Here is a 19,725-nt window from a genome sequence, read left to right on the forward strand (position 1 = left end):
AAACTTATTTTCTAAAATCCTAATAAAAATATCCTTGTCACCAGCTTCAATCTATATCCTCTTCAATAAGGATAAATGGGTCAAGTAATGTACATCAAGTCATAAGGCCTATTTTCATCTGACTGAAGTTGCAAAATAACCCGCTATCTTAACTAGCCCGTTCCCAAATTAGCCAGCTAATTTGCGTCTTCATCAGTCCGCAGTTGCAATGCAATTAGCGGGTTATTTGATCAAGAAAATATCCGGAGAAATCTTGGTCTTAATTGTTTCCAAAAAACCCTGCTATTTGGGAAATTGCGGGCTAATTTGCACCCGTCTTCATCTAGTTTGTGATGAGCCTATCAATTTCGAGCTTTGGGAAAATACGGTAGCAGGTTATTTTGCAACTTCGGTCTGATGAAGCAAGCCTTATATTGTCTACTTGGTTTGGTTGGTTTGGTTTTATTTTCCGTATAAAAATTCAATACATACAAGAATACAATTTACAAATAATACAAATCAAGAATTTAAAAAAACGGCTGGAAAGCTCTATTCAGAGCCATTATTAAAATGGCTCTGTTCTTCCTAGAGGTCCAGATACTACTAACATGACTGAGTGCCAGAAGGGAGTAAGTGCATACATGTACCTTCAAAGACTTAAAGCCTTATAGCTGTTCTGGCCGATAAAACTTGTACCAGTAATTAGAAGGCAAACAATGCTCATGTTACCTTGCAAACAAACTTGATAATGTCATGTCTACTCTTTTGTTTGTGTGTGTGTGTGGGTGTGGTTAATGTCTCCAGCAGATCAACATGGCAGAAATCAATCTCAAATATAGATCTGTTTTTTCTCAGACCACTCTCTGACAATTAATCTGTAATCAGTACTGAAAATAGATAAGATAATTCCTGGACTACTGCACTGCTTTGACAAGTCATTAGGGGATATATTTCATGCAGGTCTGTTGGAAAAGTTCAAGAAGAAATATGATTCCTCATTACACTCCTCATTATCTCTCACATTACAGAAGATAAAAGGTGACTTATCTAACTCTATGAAAATATTATGTGCCTCATGTTTTTCAAAGTTCTGCTTGATACTATTATGATTTTTGATGCAAAAAACAATAATGTACAACTTTGAGAAGTAGATAATTAAGAAATTGTGTATTTGTGGCATTTTGATCAGTTTGCAGTGTTCATTTCTTTTTTTCTAAATAATAAAAAAGTGTCTTATTTTCTGTAATGTTTCTGACAATAATGGTTTCTTGTTATAAAATAAATGTTACTGCACATGTAGGAATGCAATCTTGATACATCATAGTATTTCAGTTAGAGACATTACTATTGAACACAACATAACTCCAGATATGCATGCAAGAATGCTATTAAAACTGGATCTACAAGCCTTCTTGAACATGGATACTTCAAGACAGAAAATTTGTACAGGAATAAAAATAGCAAGTAACTGTGAAACTGTGTCAGTTCAAGCGTTTGCTTGTCAAGCTTCAACTGGTCAAAAGCTTGTTACACCAAGGGATTTAACCCTGAGCATATTGGTCAACAACTCAGCCTTGTAACTGTGGTAAAGAACTTGAGCAAATTTGTAAAAGGAGATTTAACACGACGTCCTGAGTAACAACAGGAACTTGCTAAACTTTGAAAATCAAAACCGGCTAATTTGATGGGTGTGAGCATTCAGGGTAGACTTGTGTCAAAGTGTTGTGAAGTTCAGAAGAATGAAACTTGAACAGATTGACACCTAATTTTTCTTGTATGCCCGAGAGATTGCTACTTTTGATAACCTGTTTGTTGCTTTAGGAGGAAATGAATGAGAAATAACTTCTGAGAACTATTACAGGACTAATGGGCAATTTGAGAATTCACTTAATCTCTGTAAAATGAAGGTCTTCCAGCTAAACTTCCAACTTTTTCTTCTTCTGGGGGGGGGGGGGGGGGGGTGGTAAGAGATGGGTATCCATGTTCAAGAAGGTTACTGAAAACATGTGATCCCACTTCTACAAACCAGAACTACACCCCCCCCCCCTCCAATTCCCTTTAGCCCTTCTGACTGTCTTCCCAAAACCTCACTTTGTATCTCAAAACTATCAATTATGCTTTTCACTTCCAAGTATTGTTTTCCCCCTAAGGAGCCGTTCCTGAAATTCGGTAGTTGATCTTGACACTCAAGAATAGCCTATTTCTTACAATTCTAATTGATTTTCCAGATGTGCTTTGAAAGGAGTGGGCAGGGCCATCATTCATCTTCTTACATGTCATCAAGTAATGGAGGAAATTGCCGAGATGTTTTGAGGAGGAGGAGGAATTTGAAGATGGGTCTGAATATTTACTCCCAAGGTATTACGTGTAGATTTGTGGATCGACTGGAGTCCTTAACTTGATATACATGTACATCGGGATTCTCTTTTGTATGTACTACCATCAACAAAACGTATGTCTAAACCATGGAAATGCTGTTAGTCCTTTATTTTAGAAGAAAGCTGCCCCTCCCCCAAACTTTTAAGGCATTTAATCTCATATTGTTATGTTACATGCATAGTTTCCCATACTGTCAGTATTCCCTTCATTTATCTGTTTATTCATAGATCTTACTGCAAACATTGACGATAATTAAATCAGCTTATGTATATTCCATCCCCAATGATTACTTTCAAACAACTTCTGCAAATTATCTGATAAGTTCAGATCGGGCTCATCTGTTTGTTGATATACGGCTTGAACTCAATCACGACATGTATTTCATTCAATCATATCATATAATCTGAATACATACCATGCAATTCATATCACAATGTCAATCAAAACTCAACCCATGTTCTCAACTTTTCATCACGCATAAAGTCATGGTCGATCAAACCAACATAGACAGAAACATCTCAAAGAATTAAAAATGGATGATCCCCAGATATCAATCACAAAATCCATCAATATAACAATACTGTCTATTACAAACATTGAATACACAGATCAAGAGATCATTGAGCGATCCCCTTTCTATTTGTCATCCATTTAACAAGTCAATGACCTATGCCCTCAATCCATTAACCCTTGTATAAAGCATCTATTCTTCGTTTCTATTATCTTCTATACTACAACACAACTGAACAGTTTTTACAATTCATGAACAAACAAGGAATTTATCTGCATGTAGTGTATAGATCTCTTTGGTTTGGTAAAATCAATAATGTCAACTTGTGGACCATGTAGCAGTTTATTGTCTGTATACAGAGCCAGATGTGCATTAACTCTATGTAAAACTACACAAGTAACGCCCTTCTGGATCTTAACAGATGATATCAGATAATACCCTTCTGAATATCAGAAGTAATATTAAAAGAAATAAATTCTCAATCCCCTCAACTATTTATGCCAAGACTAAAATGTGTCAACAATTGTAAAAAGCTTGCAACTGAAATTGTAGCATGCTGCTTGTTTTTGTGAATCCTGTGAGAGGTATCGTTTGTTTAAACGACTCCATCCCACAAATGGATGATCATGGTCATGCAAGTACACGGACATCGGACATCGAGCTCAACAACGATTAGAGTCCATCAAAGCCAGAATCCTACATACACGTGACCTTGATATACATCTAATAGATCACGCTAAGTCCGTTACCCTTGAAACATATCTCTTTCATTAGAACGAGGTAGGAGCAGACAAACTCGGAATCGACAAATGTGGTACAATTTGGGAATGGATCTACAAATTAGCTTGACAAAATTGATTAACTGTTTCACGAGATGCGGCAGTCGCAATTTCAATTTTCAACCCCTCGATCGACCGCTTTCCCAAATAAAACCCACAGAAAGAAGGCTACCAATGGGGAAGGGACGTGTTTGAAAACAAAATGGACAATTTTCACATCTATATTCTACGATTTTGGGGAGAGCATTAGCGTTTGAGGAAATTGAATTTCACGGCTAATGGGTTTGGGCGATGTGGCCGAACTGATTTTGTATGACACGTTTTCGCATTGAACTTCGCATTAAGAAAATGTCAATCCATTGATGATTTAATCACTATGGATTACAGTTTGAATAGAGTAGAGCCATTACAAAAAGAATTGGATATAGTGAATCAACTATATTCACTGCTTCAAGTGAGTAAAAAAAATATATAGCTTGTAAAATTTCATTGAAATTATATCACATTGTGATTGCTGCTCAGCAGGGCAATCTTGTTTTTTGAAATATATGCAACAATTTATTTATCGCTGTTATATAAATCTTACATGATATAGCTACTACATGTACCTGTCACCCCAATTGCAGACATATCGTCCTTGTTTTCACGAAGTGACGGTAGCGAGGAAAATCGTAACGCAAAGTGAATGCAATTTTTTTTCACTACCGTCACTTCGTGAAAACAGCGACAATATAATACTTTACTAGAAGTATGATCATAACAATAAGGCCTAAAAAAAGATGTTGCTTTGCCCTTTAGGTGCCATAACATGGGTCGGTTGGTCAGAAATCTTTTTTTCCCTCCCTCTTTGGGCTGATATTTCTCAGTTTTGAATGATTTAATACATATCAAACATTAAACATTTTTTTTCTCTAAAAAATGGTTTAAAAACAAAATGTTTTAAAAGTCGACCGTAGCTTACAAGATTTTTTGGTCGGTCGCAAAGGGCATTACAACATCTTTTTTTAAATGCCTAATTGTGATTGCAGTTTTAAGGATAAAATTGATTTAAAAAATGAAATCAACTTACCAGCTAATGAACTTGAACTGCCATAGGGTGATAACTTTTGCGTGTAGTAGAAATTTGAGGGTGTGCTTCTCCCGCTGAGTGTTGGTGGCGTTACGCTGCCGTTGAGGCCGCCCTTTCCCGATAGTCCGCCAGGGCTCGGCAATTGTCCCTCACTGTAAATAGAAGAATACCCACTATCTTTATCATGTTCATCTTCCACAATCAAAGGTGAAAGTTCACCTTCCACAACCACAGGTGAAAGTTCAAAGGTCAGCTCGGCCAGCCGACTCTCGACCTCTTCAAATTCGTCCAGGAATTCATAGTCCTGGTCGGTCTCGTCAATCTGCGGCGACTTCTTCTCCGGGATGATGTCCAGGGAAGGGCTGAATGACGACGTGATGTCATAGTTCGTTAACCTTTTGACCCACATTTCCAGTTCGGCAAACGGATCGGGATCGTTGTCCGTCGTACATGCGTTTGAATTTTTGTTTGCCATGTTGAAATGTACTACCAGCCTTTACCTCTACAACTCTTCAAATTCAAAAAGTTTTCCTTCAAACTGAATTTGTGTAAACTTGGGTATTCAGTGAAACCTCACATGCTAATGCTCTAAAAATTAAGCTCTGTCTAGTTGCTCACTTGCTCTTGCTCTCTGACGTCACATCCGGATAACCGCCGAGAAACAGCAAGTGCACAATCTTACAATTCCTTTCCAAATCAATACAATTATCTTCACCTTGAGACAAGGAACGCAATCCATCAGAACGCAATTAATCAAACTGTTTCAGACCATGCGATCAAATCAAATCCTGACAATTTTCCAATAAAACTCTAGTTATGCAGAGAGCAACAACGACAGGCGTTGCTTCAAGTTATAAGCACAAATAACAAAATGACAGATGTGTATCCTTCGTACTTCCTGTAGATATTACATGCCAAAACTATCACTGTGGATCTAGGGGCTGTCAGATACTTATAGAGGATCACACAGATTTAGACATTTTCTGGATGAAAATGAGTGGAATCAAGAATTATGTGACAAATCGTTGAAACGAAAAGAGCATGCTCAATAAATCAAAAACTTCAAGCAAATGATTGTCAATATTTTTATTTCCAAAAGATAAAATCCAGAGTAGGGTGATGAGACGCTATTACTGGTGAAGCTCAACTTTCTGAGAATAGCAACTAATTAGCTTTTCGCTGGAGGCTAGATATGTAATGGCTATGCATAAAGCCAATAGGCAGGGACTTGTAGCAACAAGGAGATGTCCCCAGGGGCTATGTCTTGCTGATTTTAATGAGGTTACTAAGTAAGTATAGCCACAAAAAGTTCAACGACAGCAGAAGTTCACTGGTGTCGAAATCTCCCCTTGAACAAAGGACTTTCTTCTAGGCCAGAAGCGACAGAGCGAAGACAAGCCTTCAAATCAGAACCCACTGTTTAAAGTTACCAAAGGAAGATATGACTAAAGAATAAAGTTAGCTGCTGTGGTCTTGAAAAATTTAAGCAAAGATAGGGTTTGTAGAAATTGCAATGTGAAGTTGATGAAAACTGAAGTCTTTCTTGAATGATGCTTCCTAGTTTAAGATTAGAGACCTGTCAACGCAGATTTTAAAGTTGATTTCCTGAACCTGAGACTCCGATATCATAAAAGCCTCTGTAAATACCATATCCTCCTATAAATGATAGGAAATGAAGAGAGATTTTAATCTGTGATTCCGTCGGCTTCTGTGTGAGATGGTGACATGGATCGTGAGATCGCTATGGTGATACGCTGCCTCCCGTTAAACGGTGTCTCGTTGGCCTTCGGGAAGCCTTTGGGAAGCGATGACAAATATTGAAGATATGGAATTTAGTGGCGCACTTTTGAGGGAAGCCAGGCGAAAATGATGAGGCTTGTCCCAAACGAAAGCACAGATATGAGACATGGAAAGAGGGGAGCTCTCTTGAGGTTAGACGTCGTTTATAGGCTTGTGTGTCATGAAGCACATAATACAGCTCCACGCTGAATCCATAGAAAACCACAGTGATTTAGGCGTCACCTCATGAGCCTTCAAGCAGAAAAATTTGATCAGGGCATGAAGAAACTACCGAAGACTAATGCTACTTAGTTCAGATCCAATGCGTTTGGTAGCTCTTACCAGGGTCAGGGGTATATCTCCCTGATCAAACTATATAGCTGTACTCTTCCTCTAATGAGTACCGTATCCAGCTGAAAAATCAGAAACCTATGATCTTCAAAGATATTTTACAAGGTCTCATGTTAGTACTTTGAATTGTGTACAAAGACAAAGTCCAAAGCAAAGCGTTTCCGGTCAACCTTCAAGGCATGTAGTACACAAATCTCAACTGGATGCTGCTATCGATGTAGATAGAGAATAAACAAGTCCATGCGAAGGTAATAATCAGCTATGCAAATATGATTCTCAGTTCAAGTTGAATATCCTGGGATGGATCTAAAATCTGGCAGCATCACAAGAAAAATTCCATTAAATTCCAAGAATTAACTGTGGGTTTTCACCCCAAAAATGAGTTTTCTGGCTGCACAGCTATAGCTCCTTGTGTTGATGCACCAACACCATACAGTAGACTGGTTTACAATAGCTGGGTGACAGTTTGATAAAGAGCCAGAACAAAAATATAAAAGAAGAGAAGAATTATCTTCCAAGGATAACCGATCCCAAAACCACACGCTCTATGCACCAAGCGTAAATGGTGGGGAATTCCAATTCAATGCCACACTGTGCAGTGTGTGTGTGTGAGTACTCTGTTCTGCTGGGGGAGTGCATGCATGCATAGTGTATACACACAGAGCTTGACTGTGAGTGGGCGGGTACAGTATTCTGACGCCTCATTGGTGGAAACTTTCCAAGCATGACAGCCAACCACAGTAAGGCCTTGCTAGACTGTACTGATGATGATGATGATGATGATGATGATGATGGGGGAAATGGGTCTATGCCTAAAGTCTATACTTCTCAAAAATGTGAAATATGGCTTCTACTCTAGCAATGGAAACTCAGTGCAGAGCTAATGTGTATGAATGTTGAGAGAATGATTTTGGTTCTAATAAACAACAGCAAGTTAAACAGCAAGTTATGAACAAGAACAGATAACTTTCATAACAAGAGAAAAGATATGGATTTTTTTCAGAATAAAATCTCAAAAGAAAGAGAGATGTAATTACAACACAATTGGGTCAACATTTTGAAGACATTTTATCAAAATTTGTTAAAGAAACAATCATCTACATTACTATCATACAAAAAAGGATTAGCACAAAGAAAAATAATCCTATAAAGAGAAAAAGGAAAAGAAACATATTGCCACAGAAAAGGGGGAAACTGTAGATACAAGAGGTCTTCGATTAGGGGAGGAGTACCTATCATATAGGCTTAATATGATACCCATAGTAATCTTTCTTAAGATTGGAGCAAGCTATAAATCTTTACCCCTCAATACCCTCTCAGTCTCAGTATGCTGAGCATGAAGGAAACTGACTCATGATTCAAGTTAACCTCTTGCTCTTATGGAACATGGTTTTCCCCCTTTTTTTTCTTCTTGTAATTATGTTATCCCACTCATTCTTAAAGGCATAAAGAAGAACAGAAATAGAGATAGTGAAGATAGAGTCTTGTTTTTGTGCTTAATGAGCCAGACTTATCAGAGATATTATGAAACTATATTGTATACAAATTTGAATATCATTGGTAAAGGGGGAGGGAGTGGACCAAATGGCCCATGCCCCTTTTTGAAGCAATAGTTCTCATGTTGCTGAAGTATACAACAACATTTTGTCGCAACATTTTTGTATTTTTCTCAGAATTTCTTCCTTCATTGTAAAATCTTTCTGGATATGTCACTACTTAATACACTAACTTAGGGTAACAACTACTTTAAATGCCTCTTGATATACTATTATAGATAATTAGCTAAATATTCCCTCTCCTCCATCATCTGAAATAAAGCATTTGTAATCTGAGCAATCAGATTACTGCAAACCTCTGATGTACAAAACTCATACAATTGATTTGAAATCATGTCTTTTCTTCCATTCTATGACATGAACAGGAAGGGGATAACCAACCCTAATACAACATCCTTCTCATTGATGTTAAATACATGGATACAATATCTATTGTTATAAAACCACGACCCATGATAAAGTAAATGTTCTCAATCTCAAGAGGGATAATGTGCTGTTGACAATGGCCTAGTTATTCAAGGGTTTCGACAAATTCAACATGACATCTTCACTAAGCAAACAGAATCATCAAACTTTTTAAATGAAACCAGAATCCTTGTAAAAATTGGGTTAGAAGAAAACCAACAGGAACCATAAATAACAAGTGCATCACTGAAACAATACCTGATGGATCGAGAAAAACATTTAGTAAAACCTCAGGATATATTCAGCTTTCCAAATTCATTCAAACATACCTACTTCCTCCAAGCCAAGCCTATGAAATTATTATAATAATAAAGGCTCGTCTAGGCACAGGTATGTCAGCTACCTTTCATTTTTCAGCCAGAGACATAAAAATCAATGACCAACATTTTTATATGACCACGAAACCACGTACGATAAAGGCCGGATCACACAAGGTTGCGTATACCTAATGAAGCAAACTTCCACTTGGCATAATTGACATTGTAGGAGTAACTGTGCCCCAAGGGTTGCTTGTGCGACGGCGTCCGTTGTATGTATGTTCTATGGTCTGCATGTAATCTGCCAAGAAGGCAAAGCCATCGTAACGGGATTCTTATAAAACAATATTGTTTGATAAAATCTTATTCATTCAAATTATATTCAATATATTGTGTTTTTAATATAAATGATTTAATCCTTCTTCATATAATTGAAATTGTCTGCCAGAGATGTATTGAATTGAAAATTAAATTCTTGTGAAATTGTAATTTCTTGTTTTATCAGAATAAAAAAATAGGAAGGATATTGCCCCTTTAAAGATCACTTCAGACATTATCTATTCTATCTAATATATCACCCTATGATACTAATAATATTTTACTTATGCTTATAGAATCCCATTTCACATCAATATCAATTGACATAACCAAAAGGATACTCCTTTTTTCATATTCATACAGGCTATCAAACAAATATTATTTATATTTCAAAATAGGACAGGTTCAAAGCAAGTGTCATACACAACAAACAAGTCCAATGACAGCTGAGTTCAGTCTAATGAAAACAGAAGTCAAAATTACTCTTCCATTGAAACCCCATTTGCTAAGAATAGAACGCGCCTTTTTCAACTGACAATATTCAACTGTAGTTGTCTGCAAATCAAGGCCTCTTGGTGAGAAAAAGAACAAAAGGAAAACTCCAACATTGTTTGAAATTTGTCTCTTTCTCACACCAACACATATCTAGCTTCTCACTGGGTTTCATTCATGTTTGCATCTGACCAATCTGGGCGGTACGATATTTCTAGCCTTTTGACAAAACATTTACGAGTTGATTATGCCGGCAAGAATCAATTTCATGCAATTCTGAATACCTCTATTTCTTATCCAAACAGAAGTCAAATACTCCCGTCGATCGGCATTGTTGTCTATTGTCCTCAATCAAAACCACAATTTGTGAGACTCATGTCACACCACAAAATGGAACATAAACTTGAACAATTGCTTGCTTAGCTCTTATTTCACATGACCTTCGCTTATAACGGTGCAAGCATCAATCATATATCTGTCAGTTTGAGAGCGTTGTTCCTGAGCAAAAAAAATGTGATTGCTCTTTTATAATTTACTGTATCACCTCTCATTGAAAACTTTATAAAGAAAATTGTATTCCTCATTTGGAGAAAGCAAGTTACACACAGTTGTGTAGTTTTGTTGTCATTGTATGTAATAAATCATATCTGTCAATATAACAGTGTTATATTGAGAGAAGGAATTGTTTCCTGTGAACAATCTAACACAATTAGCCAAAGAAGGGTGCAAATGTAAACATAGCAAGTTTGTAGTTTTTTTTTATTGCATAAACAATTCTCCCTATCGAGAATAGAAATAAAATAGTAATTATTTTCCTCAAAATATTATCTACCTCCATTAAAAATGCAATCATGGGTATTCTCTAAATAAAAAAAGAAAGAAATCCAAAAAAAAAGGAGTTAAAAAAAGAAAGAAAACCCAGTAATGTTACTAATGTATTAATGTATACTGGATGCACATGTAGGCCCCTACACCTTTATGACAAGAATAGATATTATAGCAGAGCTAAAACATACAATAAGGAATAGGGATAATTAGTATTTTTTGTTGACTTACATGACGCATTCATCATATTTTTTTCACTTTGTATTTATCGCTTTTGCATTTATCTAATGAACTAATTATTCTACAATGTGCATTTAAACAACACTGAGATACCTTTAAACTACATATGGCCTTCATGATGTCACTCATGTACTAGAATAACAAAGGGGCACAAACAATGTGGCACACGAAGCTTGATATTACAACGTAACTAGAGCGTAAACAGGGTGAACAGAGCCATAGGCGAGACACAAGAATCAATGGAGAAACAGAAGGGGGTTCATACCCGGCCAAAATGGGGGTTGGATCATTGTTCTCTGGGTTAATCAGACCCCTTTTATAGAACCAGGACATGAAAGACATAAAGAGCCTGGAGATAGGACTCAATGAGGCAGAAAGGTGACATTCATAAGAAGATTGGGGGTATTGTATGAAAGGAGGGGGTGACCCTGTTTGTGTAGATGTTGGAAGGATACATGAAAAGGGGGGATTGACCTGTAGAGTTTTGTGCATAGTGGCATATGGATTGACAGCTTCAATTATCCCTTGTACATATCATTAGTGATGTAGCAGGACCAGTCTAAGGCTTTTGATATCTTGGTCATAATTAGTCCTGACCCAAACCTGTTCCACACCTACAGTGGGTAATGTTAAAAAGAGGCTTTCCACCTAGTTCTTGTCTCATAACCACAGGTCTCTACAACATGTACAACACATATGTCTCGTGACATACAAGCTGAGCTCTCCTCCCGACTACCAGCTATGTACACTGCCTCTAAATCAGGGACCTGTTTCATAAAACTATTATCAATAACACAATTTGTTAATTGTTATGAGCTACTGAAATCCTTCCACTCGATTGGCTACTGATGAGCAGATTTGTCATAGATCTGTGGCACTTTTTTAATATATTTTTTTTTATTGATAACAAGTTTGATGAAACGGGCCCAGATTGGCTTGGCCATTGCAATACCATGAAGTAGACTTGTTCTAAATGAACACTATTCGATCACTGCTCTTATTTAAACACCATGATGAAAATCAAATTCTTTTCTTTTCAATCTCATTTAAAGAAATCTTTTGTTTTAATATAAATGATTTATCTCCATTCCAATATCATAAGATACAATCACAAGAATATAAGGAGAATAATGTAAAAGAAATTTTGATTTAACAATGACTGACATACCACATGACGATGAGTGTCAAGCACAGGAAGATACAGGAATTATACAAGAATCCATCATCTTCATCTTCTTATCAATATTGCTGGATATGTCATATTAAGTTTCTGAAGAGCAAAACTGGAATAGTAACCCACTGCATAAGATTTGATTTGATTTGATTTCGGTGTAAACATTGCATTTTGCATAGATTGCAGCTCAAGTTATCAAGTTGGTGCTGATATTCAACAAGTTAACAAAGTATACTTTTATCAATGCAATCTTTTAAGTCTCCAAATTTTGCCCACAACTTTAAACAAAGTTGTCAGTTAGAATGGCTGACAATTACAAGACATGCCTAAATTCACCTAAAAGGGCCTTATGACTAAGCCTTCCCATTGTGGTTTGAGGATGAAGCTAAGATGAAACTTCCGGACCTGATCAATATTTTACCTACCACCCCTCTCACTATACACAGCCTACAAAATAGAAAGTGGATTCTGAAGAGGTTTTAAGGAAGTCGAATAGGAAACAGGAGAAAGGATTCTTTCAGAATATTCAGTGAGTTTGAAGAATTATGCTCTCTATTTAATCCATCCCAGAAGCACCTGTAAGATGAGCATTCTATTGATTTTCTAAGGTTACGTTATGACTCAAAGGTGCACACCCCCCCCCCCCTGTGTTGTATTACCGCCATCTCTGTCTTACCTTTTAGAGGTATGATAACTTTTTGACATGGTAGTTTTGTAATTTGGTTTAGACTATAGCAGTACAATAATACATCCCTGACAGTTTATAGGAAACATGCATACTAACATTATTACAAGAAGGGAAAACTGATACTATTTTGAGCAAGAATAACAGGAATTATACACCTACTTGTACCATCTTGCAAGTAACCCTTAGTAACCGTCTATTATACACAAAGACAAACAAAAAACCTATTAACATTGCGTTTCTTCTTAGATTGCCTTGTAGCCATCATTTTATATTAAAATGCATTTCTTGTCATCTGAGTATCACCATTTAACCTGAACCTGAAGAGCAATGATTGATTCTTGGTAATCTACTTGACATAGGTCATGTCATATCAACCTAATCAGATAGTGAATGGATTTATCATTTGACTTCACTATTAGATACTCCCAAATGTCAATGCTCTCCAATGAGTGATATCGGTAATCTCAAAAACATTTTATCTTGCTTTAAAACATAAACATTTTTATCCCTAGGTGAGTGAAATTGGAGCCAGTAGTCATAAATGGCATTATCAAATTACATCAAAATAAATCTTTTCTTACTAATCTCAAATAACAAGTGCCTAGGGTTGTTAAATCGGTTAGTCCTACATATAGGCCTATATGGTATGAGTAATATGCCATCAAATTGATAAAATCATCATTTGATCTTTTGCACTGCAAGGGCAATAAAATATTGCAAAATCAATTTGAGTAAACAAGATTATATAGCTAAGACCACTTTGTAGATGTTAGCAGTGGTAAAAAGTATAGTATGTTGCTTATATTTCATTGCTACATTACGATTCAACAATATTTAGTCATGCCGTTATCATGTGACTGTTCTGCACAAATCCCAAATTCTGAAGATATCATCAAATCCTTGTATTTGCGGAAGGATTGAGGGGGGCATTTCCTTGAAATAAGGGTAGCCTGTATGTTTGAGTAAAATGTGGGGTTTTCCCTTGAACAATGTGGCAACTTCCAAGGGATGAAACAGCCTGGAGAAAAGCCAACCCACTTGATCAAATGTTGGTTAAAATTTGAGAAAGAGTAGCAGATGTCAAACTTTCAATACCCATCTAAAGCAAATGGCCTTGAACTGAAGAGATCATTATGAAAAGTACAAGATTCTTTAGTCCCTAGAATTTTGTGTGTTGCAATGGAGTGTTCCATGTTTAAAATATGAAATGAAAGTCATTATGCGATGTAATATCCTGTTTACAATATTTTGATAAGCTTAAATATGCTTTGCTGAAAAAAAAAACACTGTATGACACTCTGATCTGCCAATGACTAGATAGAAGGTGTCCTACCCTTGACTAGTCAGTAGGCTTATACCATTCAGATCTTCAGATCTAATAACAAGACCTAGAGCATGTTGGAATAGCAACTGGCTTGGAACACTGAACCCAATCCTCAAGTCCCTGGGCAGCCCAATGGTGCCTTACTGATTATTCCATTCTGGTAACTATTACCTGGATACTAAAAGGTAAAGACCAGTTTTGGAAACACCCCCCTCTCAAAAAATGAAATGGAAGCTCTTACCGTATTACCAATCATGTGAAAGAATATGTTTTGAATAATACGTAATGATACAAATTTTGCTGAGAAACCGCCTACTAATTGATATATTTGGTAAAATATTATATCTATTTGGACCTGATAGATATAGCACACGTGTCGCGTTGTCCCATATACATCTTTCTGTGTACAGTGCTTGTAACTTTACCAAGACATGGGCCAAATTTCTTCTCATTTTGATGATTCCAGAACCTTGCAGTACACACCAATACTTATGTGCTAGATGATCAACCTAATACCTTTTCTGATCGATTCCACAACGTTTCTTTCACAATGCAATCGCATGACCATAACGGGTCTTTATCTTTAAGGACCTGGTCTATAATCTTGTAACAACCAGAGTACTGACTACCTTGTAGGTCTGATAACAAGCTGAAGACAGGAGAGCTAAGACCTTTTTAATCTCCCAACAATAGACTAAGGAGAAAAGGATCGACACACATAACTATTATGAAAGGAATTACAGGTACTTGGACTTGACATGTACATCAGAGGGACTCCCTACTGTGTTCTGAATAAAAGGGGACAGAGGAAGTACCCAACTTAAGGATAGAGGCACTATTCAGGCTAATTTCAGGATAGGGCTTAAAATAAATAAGAGGATTATGGGTATTAAGGTAAGAGGGTTGTCAGAACCAGAAAATGACCTAAATTGGGCAACCAGTAGTTTGAAACCATATACTTGTATCTTATTTATACGTGATATGCTTGTACAGATACTGTTACAGCTAATAAGCCCCTTCTATATGCGGGTCACACTTGAAACAGCTAGGCTAGGTCAGGTCATATTAGGAGCAGACAAGGATTAAATCAAAACCAGAACATTTTGTACAACTAAATTGTTTGTGAAGTTTATGAGTGTTCTAGATTTGCAAGTTTGATGCTACGATAACTGAATCACTTTTAATACAACACGGAGGTTTCTCAATTTCTTGCAATGGATATTGCGCTCACTTAAAAATCACAAAAGCTTAATGTCACAGCGTCTCTGGTTTGAACATGTAAGTCCAGACTCAATCCTTTTGAAACTGATTATGAAAATGGTATTACACTTGTAAATGAAGTAATCCAGATCTATTGTCATTCAAATTTTCTACTAAAAGTAGACCCCCCCCCCCACCCCCCATACTTCCACAAGGAGCTAATTCAAAAGGTCTATTTCCAAGACTCAAGTACAAGTTCTAAAGATGGTCAGGATCAAAGTTCTCTCTTTGGTACTGGATTATATCATTATTATCATTATCACTGAAGATGAATACATAATTAGACATGCACCCTGATCTTAAAAACTTCATATTTTCAAAAGTAGTTTCCCTAATGAGGAGCCGACTCAAAAGATCTACAAGTTCCAGGACTAAAAAAGTAATTAGTTCTAAAGAAGGTCCAGGATCTGGGCAGAAGCTTTTTTGTCCGAAGGGGGAACAAAATAAGAACTTAATTGAAAGGTGAGGATTGGACTGCTCTTGCAATTAAAGCCATTGATAATCTCAGATTGGGATAGTAGTCTTAAAACAGGGATTAAGAACTTATGAAGAGACACCTAGATGAGGTGAGAATAGATGTGTTGATAAACAGCTGGCCAAAGAACTTCAATAGATGGGATTACTCATTGAATGAGTCATAGAGGGGGATGGGCACAAGGGGGGGGGGGGGCTGTATCTGTATTATTAACCTTACATATAACACATAAAATTGAGCTAAGGTAAAAGAAAATCAAACAGCAAATGGAACAGTTTGGGGATGCATTTCTGTGATTTGTTATGTGATTAATTGGTTTAATATAAAGAGATTATTCATTAAGTCAAACACAGAGGGGAAATGTTGCTTCATTTAAGTTTTTACAGCGATACATAAAACTTGAGGCAACAAAACAAATAAGGTACATGAAACATTATGACATATTTTGTAGACCGAATCACTAAACAGTTATACTTCCAAACAGAAGTACACTTTTGTAAGAAGCTACTACAAAAAAAAAAAAAATAGGTGAAAATCTAGTTGTAGTGTGAATATAATACTACTCATCATAAATTGAAAATCATTTAATGCTGTGAAAGTGACAAATTTATGAAGAGAGTACGTAATTTAAAAGCGAGTCAAAAGTTTCTCATTTTCATCCTCATAAATTTGGGAAGAGAGATACAAATTGGAAAGAATGCTAATGAAAAGAGTAAAAACAGATACACCCCAATAACTTCTTGATTGTCATATTCTATTCCACCTAAATTTACAAATTTTCCAGACTCGGGGCCCGATTTAGCTCAGGTTTTTAACAGGTAGCAGAAAATATGTATTACAATAACGTAAATATTATTTGGTTTTTGAACAGTGAGGTGGGAGTATTTTGACAAATCAACATGATATCCCATTTCAACCCTCACCATCCAAAACAACCGCTAATAATACGAAAAATCCTCAATTTGGCAAAAAGAAGAGAAAAGGGTGATTTAATATGTCCTTTGTTTACAGGGCAAGGAAAATAAGTGCAATGCCATTTAAAGTCAATGTTAATCAGTCAGCCTGAACAGTGTGGTTTTCAGACAAGTATTTGTTACAAAATTGGTATGGATTTGGGGGGCGTTTTGTCACATAAAGACTGGCGACGGATTCCAACTATTGTTCCCTGCAATGCTAATGGGACGTGGGGACTTATGATATATCCGGCCAAGCCTACACACATTGTTCTGGTTCAAAATCAGGTTAAATGTAGGAGGAAAACAATTTCACAACTGCATGTGAAGGACCAACTATTTCAAATAATTATTCTTTCTTTGTCATTGGTACTATGATAGTATGGTGAGCGTCACATCTGGGTTATGTAGATAGGTCATACAAGATTATTTGGGATGAATAAGAAAAGAATGCCAATTAGGTAATTTTGTCCTTGTAATTCCTATCCCACTTATTTCACTTCACAAAAACCAAGTAATGACAATAATTATAATACAAAGTTTATAAAAACAAATAAAATGTACCCCAACTAATTTAATATACACCTTATTGAAAGGGGTATTTGGCAATGTAAAGAATGTTCAAAATAAATGTCCATGGGCACCATAGCTGTACAGTTATGCTATTTTTTTAATAGTTTTGTTTTACTCTTAATGATAATAATGATAAATATAACAATACAAAAGTTAACAAATCCCCCCAAATATGCCCAACTTATTTAATATTACAATAGTATAATATATCATTGGTATATATTAGCAATGGAGAATATGTTTCACTTATTCTTAAGTTTTCTTTGACAATATTTATAAAGCTAACAATTGGTGTTTTATTAATAATTCAAATTAAATTGCTCTACCTTACATACAAGCAGCATGTTCAAAACTTTTAATATGAAAAAAGTAAAACAAAACAGTATAACAATCATTCCATGTACAATATCAGAAAATCTTATACCGCTACTTCATTCACAGTCACAAATAGAATGAATTTAATAAATGCACAGAGAATATTAAAAGGAAATCACAATAAGCATTTTCTGAACCGGCTCTGACTGCAATTTCTGAGTTGGTACACGTTCAATGACCAATTAATTCATTCACTGTACCCAACCACTTGTTTTCCGAGCTAAGCTGAATTATGGATTCAACTCATAAAAAGGTCAACAATTTCAGTGATATCACAATACATCTGCTGTCGATCGTCTGCTTGATATTAGAGACCAACAGGAAATGGCAAATTTGACCAAATGTCATAAAAAGAGGTTTCAAGTACTAGTATTACTGAATCTAACTTTTGGAGGGGATTAATTAGAGCAGTATTGTGATCTGCAATACAAGCATCTCAATCTGACAAACAGTCGGAGTGGCTGCTTGCAGCTGCTAGCTAGTCTTAATACCACAGCTCCTTTGTCTGGTGATATATGTAATGAGGCAAGTATCGGGGGATTTTCTGTCCTTACATATATTACCAAGAGTGCAGATAAATGAATGTTATCATTATAAGCATTATTTTCTTTGATATTTGATTCGATCCAAGCTTTCATAGGAAGGACTTCCTGGTAGAACCTATCTACTAAAAACGTCGATGTCTATAACATATAGGACAAAATATATTGGATGTGCCCAATTTGTTGATATTTTAGGGAATCCTGTGTTTTTGTTGTTGTTGAATGAGCTGAAATAAATTTCTATTGGTCTAGAGTTCGGACCTTAAATATCTAACCTACAATAATGCAGGAAACTATAAAGACAAATACAACGTCTTTCACAATATCCTCAAAACATAATCATAAACGACAGTAACATTAGACATGTTCCAAAACACTATCACATAATAAGTTAACAAATCAGGGTCGAATATACCTGTGACTTTTCCCTATTTTATTTTCATCAAATAGAACATTGAACAGTGAGTAATCTCACTTGTCACTTTCCAGTATTGTTAAAATAAGATGCAATCTAGAATATATTTTGCATCCATGCTTAAATGGTACTTTGTGACACCATGCTCAGCATAAGAGGTATCTAAATAATTATATAATCACTCTTAAATATTTCATCGTGCTATTGAGGATAAGTTGGGAGCAATATCTGTGCCTGACATACAAGAATAGATAAATAGAGTGCTCTTTTTAATTACAACACATTTTTATTGGAATAATGCCCAAGAATCAATTAAATAGGGGAAGGTAACACAATTGACTTTATTGCCCTTGTACTTAATTAATATTTGGAGACTTTGGCCAACGGCACAATGCCTAAGGATTAATCTATCTGCAGTAAAATAATGATAGTTTAAATCATAATTAGAATTAAATTCTAGGTCAGAAAACAACAACCAAAAAGAAAAAAATGCACAGAAGTTAATTATAGCATATAGAGCAATAAGATTGCAAACTAAAATAAGTAAAAATAGGATAACAATGAAGAATGGAATATTGACTTGCAGGAAAATTAGATTTTACTGTCATTTGTCGATCCTTATTTTACATGACTGCTACAAAAGATAGCATAATAAACTAATATTATATCTTGGGCTTTGAGTTTTATCCAGACTGGACCTTTTACAGTACTGGAGGGAAAATGCCTTAACAAAGGGCACTAGTGCATCTACTTGGTTTTGAACCCAGAACTATTTGGATTAAGTAGTAAGTCTTATGTTTCTATTAAAAAAGAAAGAGAAAATTAAGTCAAGGAATTCCTCAAAGTTTTGAAGTTTGATCTTGTCAGTTTTTCAAATGATCTGTTATAAATGAAAAGCTAATATAATCATCACTTAACACAGATCTCCAAAGATTTCTCCAAGAAA

At 35.8% G+C, this 19,725-nt stretch overlaps 1 protein-coding gene across 2 annotated transcripts in view; it reads right to left on the bottom strand.

The window, feature by feature from the left end:
• LOC115919937 (tensin-1-like) overlaps positions 1–19,725 on the bottom strand; it is a 66,139-nt gene that overhangs the window by 39,047 nt on the left and 7,367 nt on the right. For both annotated transcript variants that reach the window (XM_030974665.1, XM_030974664.1), the window contains exon 3: positions 4,718–4,869. In XM_030974665.1, coding sequence (XP_030830525.1) covers positions 4,718–4,869 — 152 coding nt within the window. The remainder of the gene's footprint in view (positions 1–4,717; positions 4,870–19,725) is intronic.

The sequence above is a fragment of the Strongylocentrotus purpuratus genome, unplaced genomic scaffold (genome assembly GCF_000002235.5).
Source record: "Strongylocentrotus purpuratus isolate Spur 01 unplaced genomic scaffold, Spur_5.0 spur5_scaffold_7, whole genome shotgun sequence".
NCBI classification, from domain to species: Eukaryota; Metazoa; Echinodermata; class Echinoidea; order Camarodonta; family Strongylocentrotidae; genus Strongylocentrotus; species Strongylocentrotus purpuratus.